Genomic DNA, 16,791 nt, shown 5'->3' with positions numbered 1-16,791 from the left:
AAAAAAGCCAAAAGCAGGCATTACCTTGTAGAGAGACGGGAACTTTAGCCAGAACTGCATTTGGGACATTTTACCCCAGCACTCAGTGTGCTGTCGGCAGAGCAGGAGGCGGCCGAAGCAGGAAGGTGAGATTTTTCAGTATATAATGGAGAAAGGTCTTCATTCATGACCGCGACAGCAGCCAACAGCCAGGAAGAGAGCTCATCAAGGGTTTTTAAAAATTAACATGCAGAAGAAAGGAGTGAAAATGGAGGAAAAAAGGACAGCCATCCAGTGCGTCTGTCCTGAGCCCGGGGAAATTTGCATAGAGTGTTTAGTCACGAAGGAGAGAGCTCGTACTTCCTCTAAGCTCGGGGCTGACTTTCAGGAAATGATGCCTGCTTGGTAAGTCAGTGAAATTACTGGCAGTGCGAGGAGAATTACTGTATGTGGTGTAATTCAACCACACATACACTGTAAACAAAGCTGAGCTCTGCCGCTGGCGCGGGGCTGGGGGGGGTCCGGCCTCAGCCCCCAAAGAACACACCAGCATTTGCCCCCCGGCTTTGGGGCTGGGGGCTCTGCCCTCCTGATTTCAGGGGCTCAGACGAAGTAATTACACTGAAAAAGATTATGAAAAGTATTCACGCTTTGGGTATTTCCCCCCGCAAGAGCCATAAGCTTTCTTTTGTCTTCAGTGTCTGCCCCACCCCAAATACTGCCATTAGAAATAAAAAGGAGTAGCCATTTTCTTAACTTTCTTTTCTAGATCATTGTTATTCCTCAGTGTCCAGGAACACTGCATTCCTTTTCCAAGGCCTTCCCTTTTAACTTTAACAGTTTGGGTATCAGGAATAAACACAATTCCTGGTGGGGAAAGAGAAAAAGGCACAAGAAAGGGACACGTGAAAAGGATTTGGTCATCGTACGCTTAAGGAACGTCTGCTCCAGCCCAGCCCGAGGCTGAAGGAGAAGTGAATTTGCCAGAGCACCCCCTGCCCCGCAGGAAAACCAGAACTTTTCTGTTAGCTTTGGGTGCAAGAGGTTCCCGTTGGCTTCTCCCCAGCACGGCCTGGGGGTCTTTCCCAGGGGCTGCTTGGGCTGCAGGGCTCCGTGTCTGGGGCTCACTGAGGCACCCCCGGGTCTGGGAGGGCAGGAGAGGGTCTGGACCCGGGCAGCAAAGGCAGCAGATTGAGAGCTCCTGGAGCCTTGTGCCCAGAACCGCTGGAAAATCCCACAGTGCGAGGAACTTCCCAAAAACCAAAACTTTGGAGCAACAGGAGACAGCAAAGCCCCTGCCACGGGTGAGAGCAGAAAAGGGGGTGCTCTCCAATAGCTCTGAGAGTTGGCGGACAAAGGGGAGGGTGGGGGGTTTGCTTTACGACATCGGATGGGGAGGGAGGAAAACACGTTGAGCCCCAGGGCTGAAAACCCATCCATGGCAGGGCTCATTCCCATGGGCAGCTGGAACAGCACAACCCACCCCGACACAGCAGTTCCGCAGAGGTAACACATTAATAGCCCCTAATAACGAGGATCCACGTCCCGTCACGCAGAACACCTCCTCCAGAAGAGTCCTTTCAACAAGCAAATGGGAAAGAAAAAAAGCCTTTCCCCGGGCTCTGAGGCTGCAGCTGGGGCCGTTGGTGCCGCGGGGTCAGGGGAAGGGGCAGCCCCCAGAGCATCGTGGCTGGGCTCTGCCCGTTCCCAGAGCACATCCCAGCTCCCGGGGAAGGCAGCGGTTCCATGGGTGCTGCTGGAGAAGAGGCGTCTGCAGGAACTGCAGGGAAAACAGAGCCTTGGTTTCTGCGGGAAGCTGGTTCGGGGTGGAGAAAGGCAGTGAGTTTTCACTGCTGCTTTTATCTGAATTTGATTGCAAGGAGCCGGCAGTGCCCTGGAGCTCGGGAGAGGTGCTCTAACCATACGTCTGAAGTGAAGAGACCAAATACCTTTCTGAAATGTCTTAATTAGTGACTTGCTGTGTGACCTTGATTAAACCACCAGCTCTTGCCTAAGACTACCAAGGTCTTGCTATTTATGCAACCTTTAAAAAGCAGGTGGTTTATTTCCTCTTCCTTTTCTGTTAGCGGATAAATGGGGCAAAATGTAGGCAACAGAACTGGAACGCCAACAGGAAGCAAGACATATGACATTGTTATAGATACCCAGGTCTGCTAAATTGATTTTGCAAGACCACAGTAATATAATCACAGGAGATAAGATAACCCACTGAGAAACCGCCACCTGGAATTTTAACAGCCCGTCCTAGGGGAGAAGACATGCCACAGCATTTCTGCTTTCCCGAATTAATTCCTGCACACGCGTGCTGACAACCGGGGACAGGAAAGCACAATTATTCCCGCATTCGCACTCATTTGACTTACTGTCTATCAGCAAAACCTGAAACGTACAGCCCGGGGAGCTGCTTTGCTGGGTAACCTTCACCGCATCCTCCGCCCCGCATCACTGACCCACGGGACAGACTCCTCGGCACTGGCCCTGTCTTGAAAGCACACATGGGATTTCCAGGGAAGCAGATAGAAATCAATCTGGAATAACACACACGGACAGAGACCGGGCGGCGCAGCACCCTCAGAGGAGCTGGGGACTGAATTCCCTGAAACCCTGAGCGGCTAAAAGATGGGATTTTCAGCCCTGTCCCAGGACACCAGGCTCAGCTTCCCGAGCCGGAGAGACACTTGTGACAAAAGCCACCAGGCCCTAAATGTCTCTGCGACCGTCCATCCCAGCCCCTGCCCTGGTTCCGGAAGCGAGGTGCTTTGACAAGTCAAGACCACAAATGGTTTATTTTTAAGAGAGACACTAAGACCAAGGATAACGAAGCAGCTGGTGGGTGTTTTATAGCCAGAGATGAGATTCAGTGTGTGTGAGGGGCAGTTGGATCCACAAGCCCAGCCAGCGAGTGGCTCCCTTGAGGATGGGAGATTTGGGAGGCAACTGCTGCTTGTTAGGAATGGGGAGAGGAGCCGGAGACAGCCTGTCCCCAGGCAAGCCCAGGGGGGAGCTCCCAGGCTGGTGTTCCTCCAGGAAATACGGAGAAACCAGGGAAACTCAAGAAGCACAAAGGAAAGCCATGGAGAGAGTAAACTCTCGCTGGTGATCCTGAAAGCTGGAGCACTCCATGGCATGGCAGCAGGCAGGGAGAGGCTGCGACGGGGAGAGTAACACACATCTGAGGGCAGGGGAAGAGAAACGAGTGACAGTGCTCATGTCAGGAGCAGTATTTCTCATGGGGGCTGCTGTGGCAGGAGCACTGGAGTTTGGAGCACGTTACAGACCAGGACACCCAGTGACCGCCAGCAGGAGACGGGGAAACTCACTCCATCAGACTGACTCAGACCGATTCTGCTTTGAATTAAAGCCTCTATTTTAGAACATCTCCCCGTGGTCTGCTATTAAATTCTATTACCAGGATTTTTTAATAGCACTCTGCGTTTCAGACCAGGACTTTTCCCGCTTTTGTCAGCTTTATGGCAGGGAGGAGGCAGAGGACAGAGCATGCCAAGGATTTCAGGAGCAGTTCTCCATGGTCTCTGTCCCCTCTCTCCTGCCCCAAGGTGGACATCACCCTTTGAAGGTACCGATTCAGATGAGAACTAACAGGTCTGGATCAGGGGAGACGTCAGAGCCCCCCAGGCCCTCGTAGCCCCTTCTCTAGGCCCATGGGTGTCCTGGCTGACTCCTGCCATGCACAGCCAACCACCACCGACAACTAATTATGCCTCAAAAGCAGAATTACTCTCACTTAACCACAGGTATCTCCACCTGGTTTTAAAGTGTAATTAAGTCAGTGAAAATGCCAACCCCGGAGTGCGAAAACAAAGACAGAAGCATGTAAAGTGACTTGTTTGCAAAATGCTTCAAAGGCACAAGAGACAGTTAATTGTCTTCAAATTGATTTTAATATCTGTATTCCCCGTGGATGTAACTCCAGGACAGCGACAGCAAGTTCCAGGACGTTTCTTATTCCAGGAAACTCTTCATTTCAGTCAGAACCAAAGTCTTTCGCATAATTTAATAACTGTTACATTGATTTCTCTTAAATCACCACAGCTCTGTGCACCAAAGCACTTTTTAAAATTAATACTTTTTTTTTAAGAGCAGGTTAATTTCACTCCTCTTTTTTAACGAGAACGATTAATAGGAGATTGGAAGGGGCTGGTAGTGAAGGGAGGGCTGGTTTATGATTAACACGTGTGGTCAGGAGCCCCCACACACCCCAGGAAGATCAAACAAGGCTGTAACTGCATCTTTACAGCGTTACTGCAGACAGCTCTACCTGAGAGCAGCCAAGTCCTCCCGGCCCCACAAGTAAATCAGTCAGGACCCACCTCCTCCCTTCCCTCCAAGCACAGCTCACCCTTTACCAAGGGTACCGCAGCTCCCTGCCAAGTGTTCATATCCAGAGCGGTGTCAGGAGGAGAGGAATGAAGTTCCTCAGAGCCCCCGTGCCCACCGCTGTGTCCTCACCCTCCTCCCTCACCCTCGTGGCAAAGGGATGGGGGGTATTTTTCAGTGTAACTTATGGCAAATGCAGTCAGAAGAGGAGGCTCCTGCGCCTTCAGAAAGGTCCTGTTCTGGAGAGCAACAAAGGGCAAGTAAACCACATTCAGCAAAGGGAAACACAGATGGACAATCAGAAAACAGGCAGGATGGCTTTAGATAACAAAGGGAAGGAGGAAATGGGCAGAGTCGTGCGCTGTAAGTAATTCTAAACAGGATAGAACAGCGAAGTTTAAGGAAAAACCTGGGGTGGTAAGAGCAGCAAGTATTTCTGTGACAGGGAGGCTTTGCTAGAACCGGCTGCTCTGCTTTTATGATAAGGCTCAACACACCCCTGCGGAGGGACAGCAGATGCCAAAGCATAAGTTAAAACCTCCTGGATTTAGTGTTTGTCATGGCAATTAACAGCTCTTACCATCAGCGACACCAGATAGCACCCATACGATAAAAACACCTTTGCGGCAGAATTACGGCACACGAGCACTGGATTCACCAGCTCCCGGCGGGAGGAACCACCAGCAGAAAGCGGGGGCAGAAATGGAAACCAAAACCTGCTGCTCTTCAGGACTTCAATTTCTAAGGACACGGGTGCAGTCAGGGGACTTTATACATAAGGAGACGACACCACAGGGTCTGGGCGAGACTTTGGCTTAAGACAACGGTTCCCAAGATCAAGAAATGCTATCAGACCCCAACATGGCGTCACAGAACTATTTTCTAAACCTCGGTTCAAGCCACTTGTTTATCTAAAGAATGCCAACAGTCCGGCAAGGATGAATCACCCAACAGCAAGGCAAAAACCAAAAATATTGTGAAAGAAACACATTCAAGTTCACATTAGGCTGCTCTGACCCTGCAAATGAAGCACTTTTCAACGTGCAGAAGGTGCTCAGCTGCGGCACACACAGAAATCGCTCTCCGCCAGACCCAAGCGGCAACGGTGAATGATTCGACTAAAATGAAATTTCCAGAGCAATTAAGAAATGTGGCAACTCCCACTCACAGCACCCTCAGGCCAGCAAAGGCTTTACACTTGGAGGATCCAGCTGAGGACCCTCAAAGCAAAGTACCGAGAAAAGACAAGGGGAGCAAAGGCCAGCGCTGGAGGAACCACATCAGCCCTCCCACCCTCCGGACCCTCGGGTCCCCCAGCCCGGGGCCACCAACAATCCTCCGATCACTTCCACCAACAGAAAGTGTATACTATGCATATACCTCTGAGTCATTAGTCATTTGCTCTTTAGACCTTTTAAATCAATTTTCAGTACTCCTGGAAAACGCTGTAAGGAGACAGGCTGCCTACAGGCCACACCGTCCCAGGCCAGGCTGGAGTCCTGCTGCAGCCCACAATGGCTGTGGGAACGATGTGGGGACACTGTCCCTCTGTCAGGTCACACACGGGAGTCACAGAGCTTCACTCCACATCAGAGAGGACATTTCCACCTCCTGTCCCTGCCCCGGGGACAGCAGGCAGGAGCCAGGCACACAAATCGCTGTAACCCACGGGCAGAGCGAGCTCCACACCGGGTGGTGTTGGAGCAAAGACAAGGGAACAGTCTGTGTCCGTGTGTGAACTCGGCACAAGTTCTCACACAAGCACCCAGACCACCTTTTGTCTGCCCAGTGACCACAGATTTAATCACGAATCCCTTACCAAAGAGTGCAGCAAACTCCTCATGTTGGCGCTCTGGTCTCGCTCCTCTGTCTGGCATGGTCAGAAGAGCAGAGAGTTTATCGGGAGCCGCCACTCCTACCCCGGCCAGCACGGAAAAGACAGGTACTTTCCTGTACAGTCACCTGGAAAGATGTAACCACCCCAGCTGCCCCCACACCTTCTCAATGGCATGTTTCAGCTTTCCAGGCAGATCGTTAATATTTAACAGTTTGGCCTCTGGGACAGCAAGAAATCAGTAAAGTGGAAAATATCGCTGAAGCAAGGGATGGAAAAGCTCCAGGACGCTCCCGGATGACTCCAGCCTGATGCCACTGCCTCCAGTTAAGTGCCTGCTGCTCTACCAGATCCAGGCTCTAATTCTGGCTCCTGTGAAAAAATCAGCAGCTTCTCTTTGGCTGAGCAATGACTAGTAGTTCCGAAAGCCCCAGGTTCTATCAATGGATTCCCATGTTAGTGCTCAGTGCATTCTAATGTGAGAGCACCAGGAGCAAAGCACGTAGAAAAGTCAGAAGCGGAGCGTTCAGAAAGACTGATCTGGCCCTGTACATCAGCAGAACACACCGTTTGAGCTGGAGGACGACTAAAGACTGGAGCATCTCTTCGAGAGACAGCGGAGCACACCACGAGTGTCACTGCACATAAATGGGCACCCGGCAAACGCTCCCGTCCCTCTGCCCCATGGCACCTCCAGACAGACACCACCCCTGCCAGGTACAAACGTCACCACATCGGGTTCACATTGGAAAACAAGGCTCTAACAAAGGTGTTATTCGGTGTTTTCAGTTTCAGAGCACGCAGGGTGACACATCGCTGCCTTGGGTTACCCGTGGGAACCTCAGGAAGGCCCCAGGCAGTGGTGCTCAGAGCACAGGCTCACAGAGCAGCACCAAACGGGACAGAAAAGGCCCATCAAAACACTCCTTTCCTCATGGGAATGTCCAGGGCACTACCTGCTGTTACGTGGTACAATACCCGAGTAGAAGAACTGCCCTGGCTGTGTTTGATTCAGAGATGGACACTCTATGGTTTCTACACGTGAAGCAGAAGAACACTCTCAGCCTGCAGCCATCACACCGTGCTCCACAACAGTTGGGTTAGAAAGAAAGGGCCCAAGCCAAATCATGACTGTCTGCAGTCACCTCATTCCCATCCATCACCTCCTCTCCAACAGGACGAGTGGCACAAGAACTACTTCTGGAAATCATTTGAGGTCATTTCTGTCTGGTTTGTCTCAGAGCCCTCCTGCTCTTTTACCACCTAACAACACACAGAAGCATCTCCTTTCTGCAAAGAATCTCCAAAAACCTGCTCTTCCAAGCTGGCCGAGATCAATTTCCATGATGCCCCAAGGGAAGGAAGCTGATGGACCACTTAGATACTTAATTATTTCTTTAACTTACGTATTTTCTAGTCCTTTTCCCGTTAAGCCCATCAGCCGAACTACACCAGACCTGTAGAGAGGACCCCTCTCCTCTTCCCATCGCAGCCCGTTAAATGGCTTCCAGTTGATGAGATCACATTTCTGTCTCATTCCTCCCTCAATTAATTCTGCAGGAGGCAAAGATCAATGCTGTTACAACTCATTTACTTATCTGGTTTTATCCAGTTAGAAGGCTCTGGTCAACAGCCACTGGTGACTGCCCAGTCCTGGCCAGTCCCTAACGTGAGGGTCCCAGCAGCTTTGCTCCGGGGGATGAGCTGGGGCTGCCACACCAGGGCTCACCTCAAAAGGCACAAATCCCCAGCATGTGTAGAGCCAGAGCTGCAGAAATCAGAGCCCCAAGGAGGTTCAAAACCCCTTTAGCCACACCAAGAAAATAAAAGCACAATTAGGGGGGAATTAACACATCCGCCTCAAGATGAGGGGAAATGCATCAAGTTGCTGATGCATCAATTAATGAATCACGCAGGAAGAACAGACAGATAACAAAGAAAAAAGGTTCTGTTTATACATGTGCCTTGACAGCCAGCAGTTACTGAAAATAAAATACGTTGAAAAGCAGAGAGCAGCCTAACTGCTGAAGTGTCCCTCGGTGTGACAAAGCACGACGCCAGCACGAAGTACCTCTGTCCTGCCCCACATCACCCTCGTGTCTCCCGTGCGCTGTTCCCAGCAGCTTGGGGCTCTGGTATAAGGCAGGCTTAGAATTCACATGGAATATCTGGAAAGGTCAATCTTCACCTCCTGGTCCCTAGAGAGGCCGAATGAACCAGGGGGACTGTTCACTCCTCCCACACCCCAGCTCTGCAGAGAACGGACTGGCTCCTATCTCCGCTTGCTGGGCACTGGCTTGATGTAATCCCTAAATATTCCCTGTGCAGGAACCCACCACTCGAGACCCACCAGTGAGAGAGCACACGCCACACACCCGAGTGGGGAGGTGCAGGAGGCAAACGATGTGACTGGCTGAAACACCTTCAAATTCACACTTACCTATGCCCCCCCGCAGCGGGGCTCTCCTGGGCACTCCCAGCGTTTGCCTTAAACACCACTTTAAAAGACAGAAGCAATTTTACCACCGACAAGCTCCTGCCACGCCAGGGGACAGCTTCTGAACTGCTGCCGTCTGAGAATCCCTCCCCATCGCACACAACCATCAGGTGCTGGACAAATTTAAGATATTCCCCACCTCCTCCTTTCCCGCAATAAGGCAATACTGAAAAATAAACCCCATCACCACAGAGCACCGCTCTCCCCCAAAGCCATCAGTAGCTGTGTACTCACCTGAGGAAAATCACCATTTTTTGGTAAGAAGTCAGTGGGGTCCACAGATGCATAGTTTGTATCCAAGAAATGTGGTCTGCTGATGGAATTCATATAAAAATCGTGAGGGGAATTAAAATATTGCCTGTAAGGAAATGGGAAAAGCAGTTATTTCCTGTCAGTCCTGAGTATTTCTCAGGTTGCTTCAGAGCCCATCACGCGTGGTGAAGCTGCAGCTACAGGGTGACACACACAGGAGACTGGTATTAAAAAAGCTGTGTTTATCCAGAAGCGATATCTGGGCAAAATAACACACCTACCAGTTACCCCCTGCCTCCCAGTCTCAGGAGTGTAAGGGCCTGCAAAGCTGTACTAAGAATTCAATTCTTGGCACTTTGTGTAAACTGGGAGGGATTTAATAGATAAAAATGGTCTGTGGGACTAAATAATATTCCAGTCCTGACAACAAAGCAACACCAAGCCTCTGCCGTGTCCCAGCGCCAAGCATCTGACGGGTGAGATGGAACCTGACGATCACACGACATAAGGACCAGCATCAAGTTTCACGGAAATATCACCCCCAGACGCCAGTTTGGGCCATAAAACCAAACCAGCCCCGTGAACTGGCAGAGACGGGGAGCAAAACCACCCCCCTGGCACACCCTGGACAGGAGCTTTAGCACTGACAGACCCTCACCTGCAGCCAGAGCGATGGAAGGTTGGGACAGGCAGCCCCAGAGAGCACCTGAGCCCAGGCAGATGAATTAGGGATGGAACCAAACGTCCCTAATGACAGAGCAAGATCTCTGCTCCACTAACGAGCGAGGAAAGCAAAGCTCTCCCCCTGGCTCGCTCCTGGGGAGAGCCCATGGCCTTGCTTCCTCCTCGCTGAGAGGGGCTGGGGATTGCAAAAGGGCCGACGATTCCCTTCCTCCTCCCCGGGAGCAGCCTCTGGGCTCTGTTATACATGACCGTCGTCTGGTTTTGCTATTTCACATGCAAGCCCTTTCCCTCTCCGGCAGGAGCGAGGAATGTGCTTCGTAATCTTTCCCGTCAGGGCTGTGCTCGCCCCGCTTGGGCAATCGCCACCAGCACGTTCACAAGCTGGAACCACCACTCCGCTTCACCCCAGCGCACTGGTTTCCTCTTGCGGCAAGTCTGTAGGTTCTTCGTAATGCCAGGGTTACAGAACCCACAGCAATAAACTTTAACAAGGCACCAGGGGGGGAGGGAGAGTCAAAATTTGACAAGAAATCCTACCCAGGAGCAGAGCGAGGGAACGACTGCGCTGCCAAAGTATTATTAAGCAATTAAAATGCCGTGTGTGGCTGGCAGCTCGTTAATACACCATGCTTAACATTTACATGTGTATTTATGTGCAAACACAGTTATCTCCCTCTGCTAAATACATTTTTCCTGCTCTTTTTTCATCATTAAAGATAATACCCTGAAAAAGGAACAGCTCCCTCCCCCTCTCTTCCTTTTTCCCCCTTCTCTTTTCCCTGCGGCAGAGGCACGGAGCAGCGACCGGACCCTGTGCCAGCACGGGGCTGGACCCAGGACACCTGCAGGGAGCAGCCCTGATGACCCCGCACCCACTCCCCGCTCCTTCTCATCCATGCAGGCAAATTAAAATCCGTGCATAAATTCTGGGAATTAACCTATTTACACACAGGAAAAGGCTTGTTTAAATTGCTTTCAAGTTGAAACCGCTGTGGTCTCCCTGTCTCTCTTGCAGCAGGATAGAGCTTGGCCGGCGCTAACGAACTAACCAGGGAAGGGGAAAACTATTTTTACCGGAAAAGCGAACGCCGCCTCCTGTTTCACCCGCACCTCATGGTCTGAGGAGTCAGTTAAGGTAACGGGGAGGAGACCACGACAGCCCCAACCTCCCCGGCCCGAGCTGCTGCACAATGACCAGCTCTGGAATGTTATTTTGCTTCCCTTAATCGTGGTTTTCAAATCTGTGAATGTGAGATGCACTTTCTTCTTCCAGCCCGAAATAAGAGCCAACAGCAACGCAGTGCGCTGCTCTGAGATGCTGAGGGAAGCCACCGAGTACGTGGTGCTCGCCAGAGTCCCAGGAGTGCCGCTGGTGCTGCGCTTTACCCTTCTTGCAGTAAGAACTCAAAGATATTCACCCTCGTTTGAAGAGCTGGCATAAACCACTGATAATTAGCTCTAATTCACCTGCAAAAAAAGAGCATTTACTGGAAGGCTCAAGCACGGGACCCCACTGTGCTGCCAAAGCGAAGATGTGGGACCAGCCTTGCAGCAAGATTGCCCTGTGTGTACCTGCTCGGCCCCCAGGACCGACCGACTGGGCAACTGCTCCGTGGAAGCTACTCTGGGTCAAGAGTTTTCCCTCAGAGGTGTTCAATTCAGAAAGCAAATTTATACTGGGTTTAATCACACTGGATTTACAACAGACTGCCCATGTGCACTCTTAAGGTCTGACTTTGAGCTGTAGCACTAAAGAAGGAACTGGGTGACCTGGACACCAGAAAACATCTGCATTCACCAACTCCAACATCACAAATGCACATCCTTCCTGGAGACACTCAAGGTGCCCATGAAGAGCCCATGAAGGCTCCAGTTAGCCCAGCCCATCCCAGAGCCCAGACCCATCTGGTTGAGCTGGGACAGCAGCCAGGGACACACACAACTGAAGTCCATCCAACGGCTGTGGGCAAGTTTGGAGTCATCTTATTTTACTTCTTTCAGCTGCAGAAAACCAAGTGTTGACCTTCTTCATGAATAAAAATCAGACCTTTTTGACCCAAATGACTAAACACATTTAGTTGTTAGGTTCTCAGAGAAATTACTGTGTGCTATGGTGGAACGTAGCCCAGACTCTTCCAACAGAAGAGGCTGCCCGGGCTCCAGCCAGCCCCCAGAAGAGGAACGCTCCACCACCACTCAGCCAGTATCACCATCACCACCACTGCTCTGCAGAAAGGTCACCCCAGTGAAAGCACAGGGACAGAGAGGAGGGAATGCTGGTCTCCCACCTCAGTTTGGTTCACTAAAGAAAAAAGGGGAGCCTGGCTCCAGAGCTCCGTTTGAAGAAATTGGCAGTTCTTTGTGTGAAGAGGACACACTGCACGTCCTTCAGCAGGTACCAGGTCAGAAAAACAAGGGTCTGCTCCGTGCCCCACAAGTGAGACAAGTCAATAAAGCCAAGCCCCAGAATTCAGCTGTTATGAAAAAGAATATATAGAAATCTAACGAGAGGGACATTTTCCTGTAGGAAAACACGAAGGAAAGCACATGAAGGTGTGCAAGGTTAAGAACCCAGTGAGCACCACCAGTCTCACTGTTGGTGAAATGAAGGGGAAAAAAAAAAAAATGCATGTTTTTCAAAGCCTACTTTTCTCTTACAGTAAGCGATACTCCACGAGCAGGTGGCAAAGCAGAAAGAGCAGGAGAACAGCAGGAAAGGAGGGTGTTGTGTGTGCTGGACACTGGGGAAGAAAGCTTCCCTCCAGGTTTTGAGAAATACTTTTTGCAGATGTATGACCCCACTTCGGCAGCACAAGGGGGCTGGCCCAGGTCTCCCCGAAGCGAGGAACACATGGAGCTATGGCTGCGGAGGAAGCCCAGCTCCTCGGGGATAATTGCCTTGGAAATTAACTGAGCTACAGCTCTTCCCTACAGGGCACCTGAACTTCACTTGTTCTTTCAGCAAGGTTTAATACGCTGTTTACATTTTTCAGATTAAGAAAATCTGACACAAAGAGGCAAGCTTTGGTGTCTTTTAAAGAAATTCTCCAGCATGAAAAGAAACTGAAAAGAAACAGGAAAAACCTGCTTCAGGACAAAGCTGTTGCTATGAGAATAAGCCATGTCCAAACACAGCCACTTGCAAATGAGATTTCTTCTGCAAGGACTTTGAAGAGAAACTTGCACTAACTCTAATGCCATCTGCATTCTTCTCTTTTACAACACGGACAACTCCCTTTAAAATTCCATTTTTCAATGTTTTCATCCCTCTCAGGATTCGTGCCTATAACGCCCTAACCCTAAACCCACCTAAAAAAAAAGATTCAGGTGCATTTTTCAAATACAAAAGGAGAGACTTTTTTGTGAAATACAGATTTAGAAAACTTCACCTGAAAGGTAATTTTTTTACAATTACCAGGATATGAAAAACAGGAAGCAAAAGGTGCAGCCTTGGCTAAATCATTCTCTATCGAATAATTACTACAATGAGCCTCATTTCCAAAAGGAACTATAGCAAAGTCAACAAGTTTACATTCTGTTAAATGCAGGCTTGTCTTTGCAGGATCAAGTCTATAAGGTTTCCAGCAGAGTTGACACGAGCAGCACTGAACAGGAAGAAAGCGAGGGGCAAAATCAGAACAAATGGTCAAAGAAAAAAAGCCCATCCAAATAGATAAACACAATCTAATCTTGTGGTTCAATACAGCAAAACAGAAATTCTGTTATAGCTCTCCCGAGGATTCACAAAGTGTAATTTACAGGAATCGTGCTCAAAAAGTCCACCCTCTTCCAATCAGAGCCGGGCAAGCCCAGAGCAAAGACACCCAACTCCTCTGGTAGCTCCCCTCCAGCGCTCCCTGCGGGGAGGGACCAGGAGGCAGAGCTCTGCTCAGCACTGGTGGGACAGCTTCTCAGTGACCCCACGAGAACTGCCCCATCCCACCCCACCATGGCTGCTGGGCAGCCCACTGCAGGCTGGGGGAGACCAGGCACAGGGAGAACGAGCAGAACCAATGCAGGGACCAAACAGGTCTCACCCCTCTGGGCAGAGGAGCCGACTCTCACTGCTGCCAGGCTGGACCTCTCTGCCCCACAAAGATGCTACAATCCCTTCAGGAAGGAGGTTAAACTACACCCTCCAGCACCTGGAACACAGCATATCACCGTATCAAGCTCTGTTTCTTTTATTTTTCCTTCCTCCCACCTCTGACCTAAATAAAAACACATCCTGTGTATCTCTGCCACTCCCTGTATTCACAGAGACACCAAAGCAGCTGACCATCAGCCTCCAAAACCTTCTTAACACCACCAGCATCTCCAGTCCCCACAGAGGCCCAATCTAATCACCCAGTGGTGGCACAAGGAGACTTTATGCTGTCCCAAACATCTCCTGTCATATCCTACCTTCTGATCCAGGATGGAGGCTCATCGTAATGGGGGAGAAGGAAGAACAATCTTTATTGTTATGCAAAGATCCCTCAAAACTGCTACTTTGGGCATGTAATCTAGAAAAGTCTTTGCAGACACTCCAGAAAGCACGTGGCTGATGTCCTTCCCAGCAGACAGGGCCACTGTCACCATGCAAAGGTTACCGAAACCCACCACGACTCCACGTTACAGCACTAAGCTGTGCTGCGCGCGAGGCAGCGCTACTGAGAACCAGAGTTTCTCACGCGAGCCCGTACTCGTCACCTCACACCTTGCGGGGAGAGTTTATCAGTGAAGAACATCAGTTACAACCAGAGGAAAGAGTCATGACTCTTGATGAACTCTGGGCCACGCCGTTAGGGGCTGAGCGGGGTTTTCAACACAGACATGAGAGGGTGGCATTTAGTCAGCTTCCAGTCACCTGCACAGCAACAGATTTTAACTTCATTTCAACTGTAATTCTGCCACCCGGTACCAGTAACACCTTCTCCTTTGCCTGCGCCATCTGTACAAACCAGAGAGTGCATGACGTCTCTGCTCAGCGAGGCTGTGCTAATGGGGTGTTGTTAAGAACTCCATTAGTGTAACAAATCCAGGCTGAAACAGGGCTGTTCCTCCCTTACAGCGGCCTCCAGGTTTACCAGAAATCAAAGGTTTTCTCTTTTTTTTTTTTTATTAAAAAGGCTGTTTGCTGCTTTTTCCAAGATGTAGCAGTTTATGAAATGCCACAAGATCAGTGTGTGATGCAATTATTTCCCCATCAGTTAGTGAAATAAAGTAAACAAGGAAAATGGTAGAGAAACAGTCGAATCACGGGGTGTATGAGAGCAGAGGGGAATTATACAAAGGAGAAGAGCACTCACTGGTTTTCACTGGGGAAGGACGAGGTTGGGAAGGAGGCAGGGTAGCAGCTACTCCAGGAGTCGGCAGCCAGCATGGAATTCTGGAAGGAGAAACCAGAGCAGTCACAGCAGCCGAGGACCACGATTTCCCACAGCCGCAGAGCTGGGGCCGGGCTCAGACTCCTCTCCCCCAGTGCTCTCCATGAGCCAGGGCAGCTCTTCATCCCCCACAGCAGGAGAAATCCACTGCTACACCCCAGTTCCAGCTTCCAAACCTACTTTCCTATTCCCGTCCCCAGGAGGACAATAGGGCTGGTCCCCTCTCCCAGCCCTTTAACCTCAGTCTCTGCGGAAAGTGAGCGCCAGCCCATTAACTTGTAATTGGCTTGGACAGGTAATACCCAATCTCCTTCTGTCTCCCCAGCTCCCCAAACAGCCTCTGACATTAACGGGAAGCTTCTAGCTCAGCATGTACCAGTACAATCACGGAGAGAACACAGCATCTTATCACTCAGCTACAGATCAGCCCTTCTTCTGTCCTTTTTTGTGTGCAAAGCACCGATACCTCATGCTGGAAGTAACATGCACTTGGTGAAACGGGTCTCCTTTTTTAACCGCTGTATCCCTCTGTGTGACAAAACTCAAACAAGAGTTAGGAATGGAAGACTGCAGGGACACGTAAGCTATTTTGGGGTAGAGGTTTGCTTTTTGCCCCGTTGAGAACAAGTACACCAGTGATCAGGTCCTGTTTTAGAGGTGTATCAGGACAAATACAGCCCTGTTCATCTCTGCCACTCCCAGAGAAGGACCCAGTAATAGATTTAGCACGTCTTAGAGACGAGCTGGGGGAGAAACAAAGTTTGCAATTCTGCATAAACGCAATCGTCCTCTCCTGAGCAGCCTGGCACCTACAAGCTTTAAAGAAGCACCCCTCTGGTGACACCCTCAGAAAAGCCCATCCCCACCCCTCTCGAGAAGCTGCCGGGGCGCTCACCTCCATGGCTGGGGCAGGGAGAGGGGAGCGGAGGCCGGGGAGGCTGCAGAGCACATTGCCTGGCTGCTGGTGCTCCTGCTGCGGGAAGTGCTGCCCCCCGTCCATGGCAGGGCGTGCGGAGGGCATCAGCCCGCGTCAAGCCGCATGAAGTCCTGGGGGCGGGAGGTGGAGCAGCGGCAGGGTCCTTATCTGTGCTCTTCACCCTGCACCATGTCCTGGGGTGGAAAAGAAATGCACTGTTTAAATTTTATGAAAGGGGAGGAAAAAAACCAAAAAAAACCCCACCAACCCCACACTTTAAGACCAAACGTAGCTAATAGATCGGTAAACAGACGTCAGCCTGCGAAATGCCTGCTGCCTCTTTATAAAAGAGAGGTTTTTTTACTGGGAAACAGAGTTCTCAAATATCACCACACCTGGAATTCACCCAGACCCGCAAACTTATATTAAACACACCTCTCCCTCTGCCTTGCTGCAAACCCCGCTGCAGTCGGGCAGATCGTCACAATCTGCTGTGACTTTTGCAGCAGACACACAGCTGGGGTTTAGCTTGAGGAATTTTCCTGTCCAACACACAAAAAAGATTCTGCACTTCCATGCAAACTCATGACAATCAATTCCCCAAAATCGCCTGTTTCTGTGAAAATATGCTATGTAGGTGGAATGTGGTCCCAAGGAGCAGTGATGGAGTGATGTCCCCAAAGGACTTCAATTTCCAATTGGATTTAACAGACTGCAAAAAGAGGTGGTAAAAAAAGCCAGAGAAGCGGGAGAAAAGCATCCACGACGTCATTACTTTCCCTGCACCTGCCTTTGCCCCTCTTCTGCCCCCCACGACTCTCTGCCACCAAAGCCCGCACCGTGACAGCCCAGTAAATGGAACGGGCCCATACATTCCCCTCCAGCGAGCCAGCCAAGCAGA

At 50.5% G+C, this 16,791-nt stretch overlaps 1 protein-coding gene across 1 annotated transcript in view; it reads right to left on the bottom strand.

Moving 5' to 3' along the window:
• The window catches only part of SBNO2 (strawberry notch homolog 2), a 45,057-nt gene extending 29,062 nt beyond the window's left edge, over positions 1 to 15,995 (bottom strand). The window contains exons 1-3 of the mRNA XM_074163663.1: positions 15,870 to 15,995; positions 14,897 to 14,976; positions 8,904 to 9,027 (exon numbers count right to left, since the gene is read on the bottom strand). Coding sequence (XP_074019764.1) covers positions 8,904 to 9,027; positions 14,897 to 14,976; positions 15,870 to 15,995 — 330 coding nt within the window. The remainder of the gene's footprint in view (positions 1 to 8,903; positions 9,028 to 14,896; positions 14,977 to 15,869) is intronic.
• Positions 15,996 to 16,791: the final 796 nt, after the last annotated feature.

Source organism: Numenius arquata, chromosome 25 (assembly GCF_964106895.1).
Source record: "Numenius arquata chromosome 25, bNumArq3.hap1.1, whole genome shotgun sequence".
In the NCBI taxonomy this organism is placed as follows: domain Eukaryota; kingdom Metazoa; phylum Chordata; class Aves; order Charadriiformes; family Scolopacidae; genus Numenius; species Numenius arquata.
The sequence above is the reverse complement of the archived record's forward strand: the minus strand, read 5'-3'. Positions and strand labels throughout refer to the sequence as shown.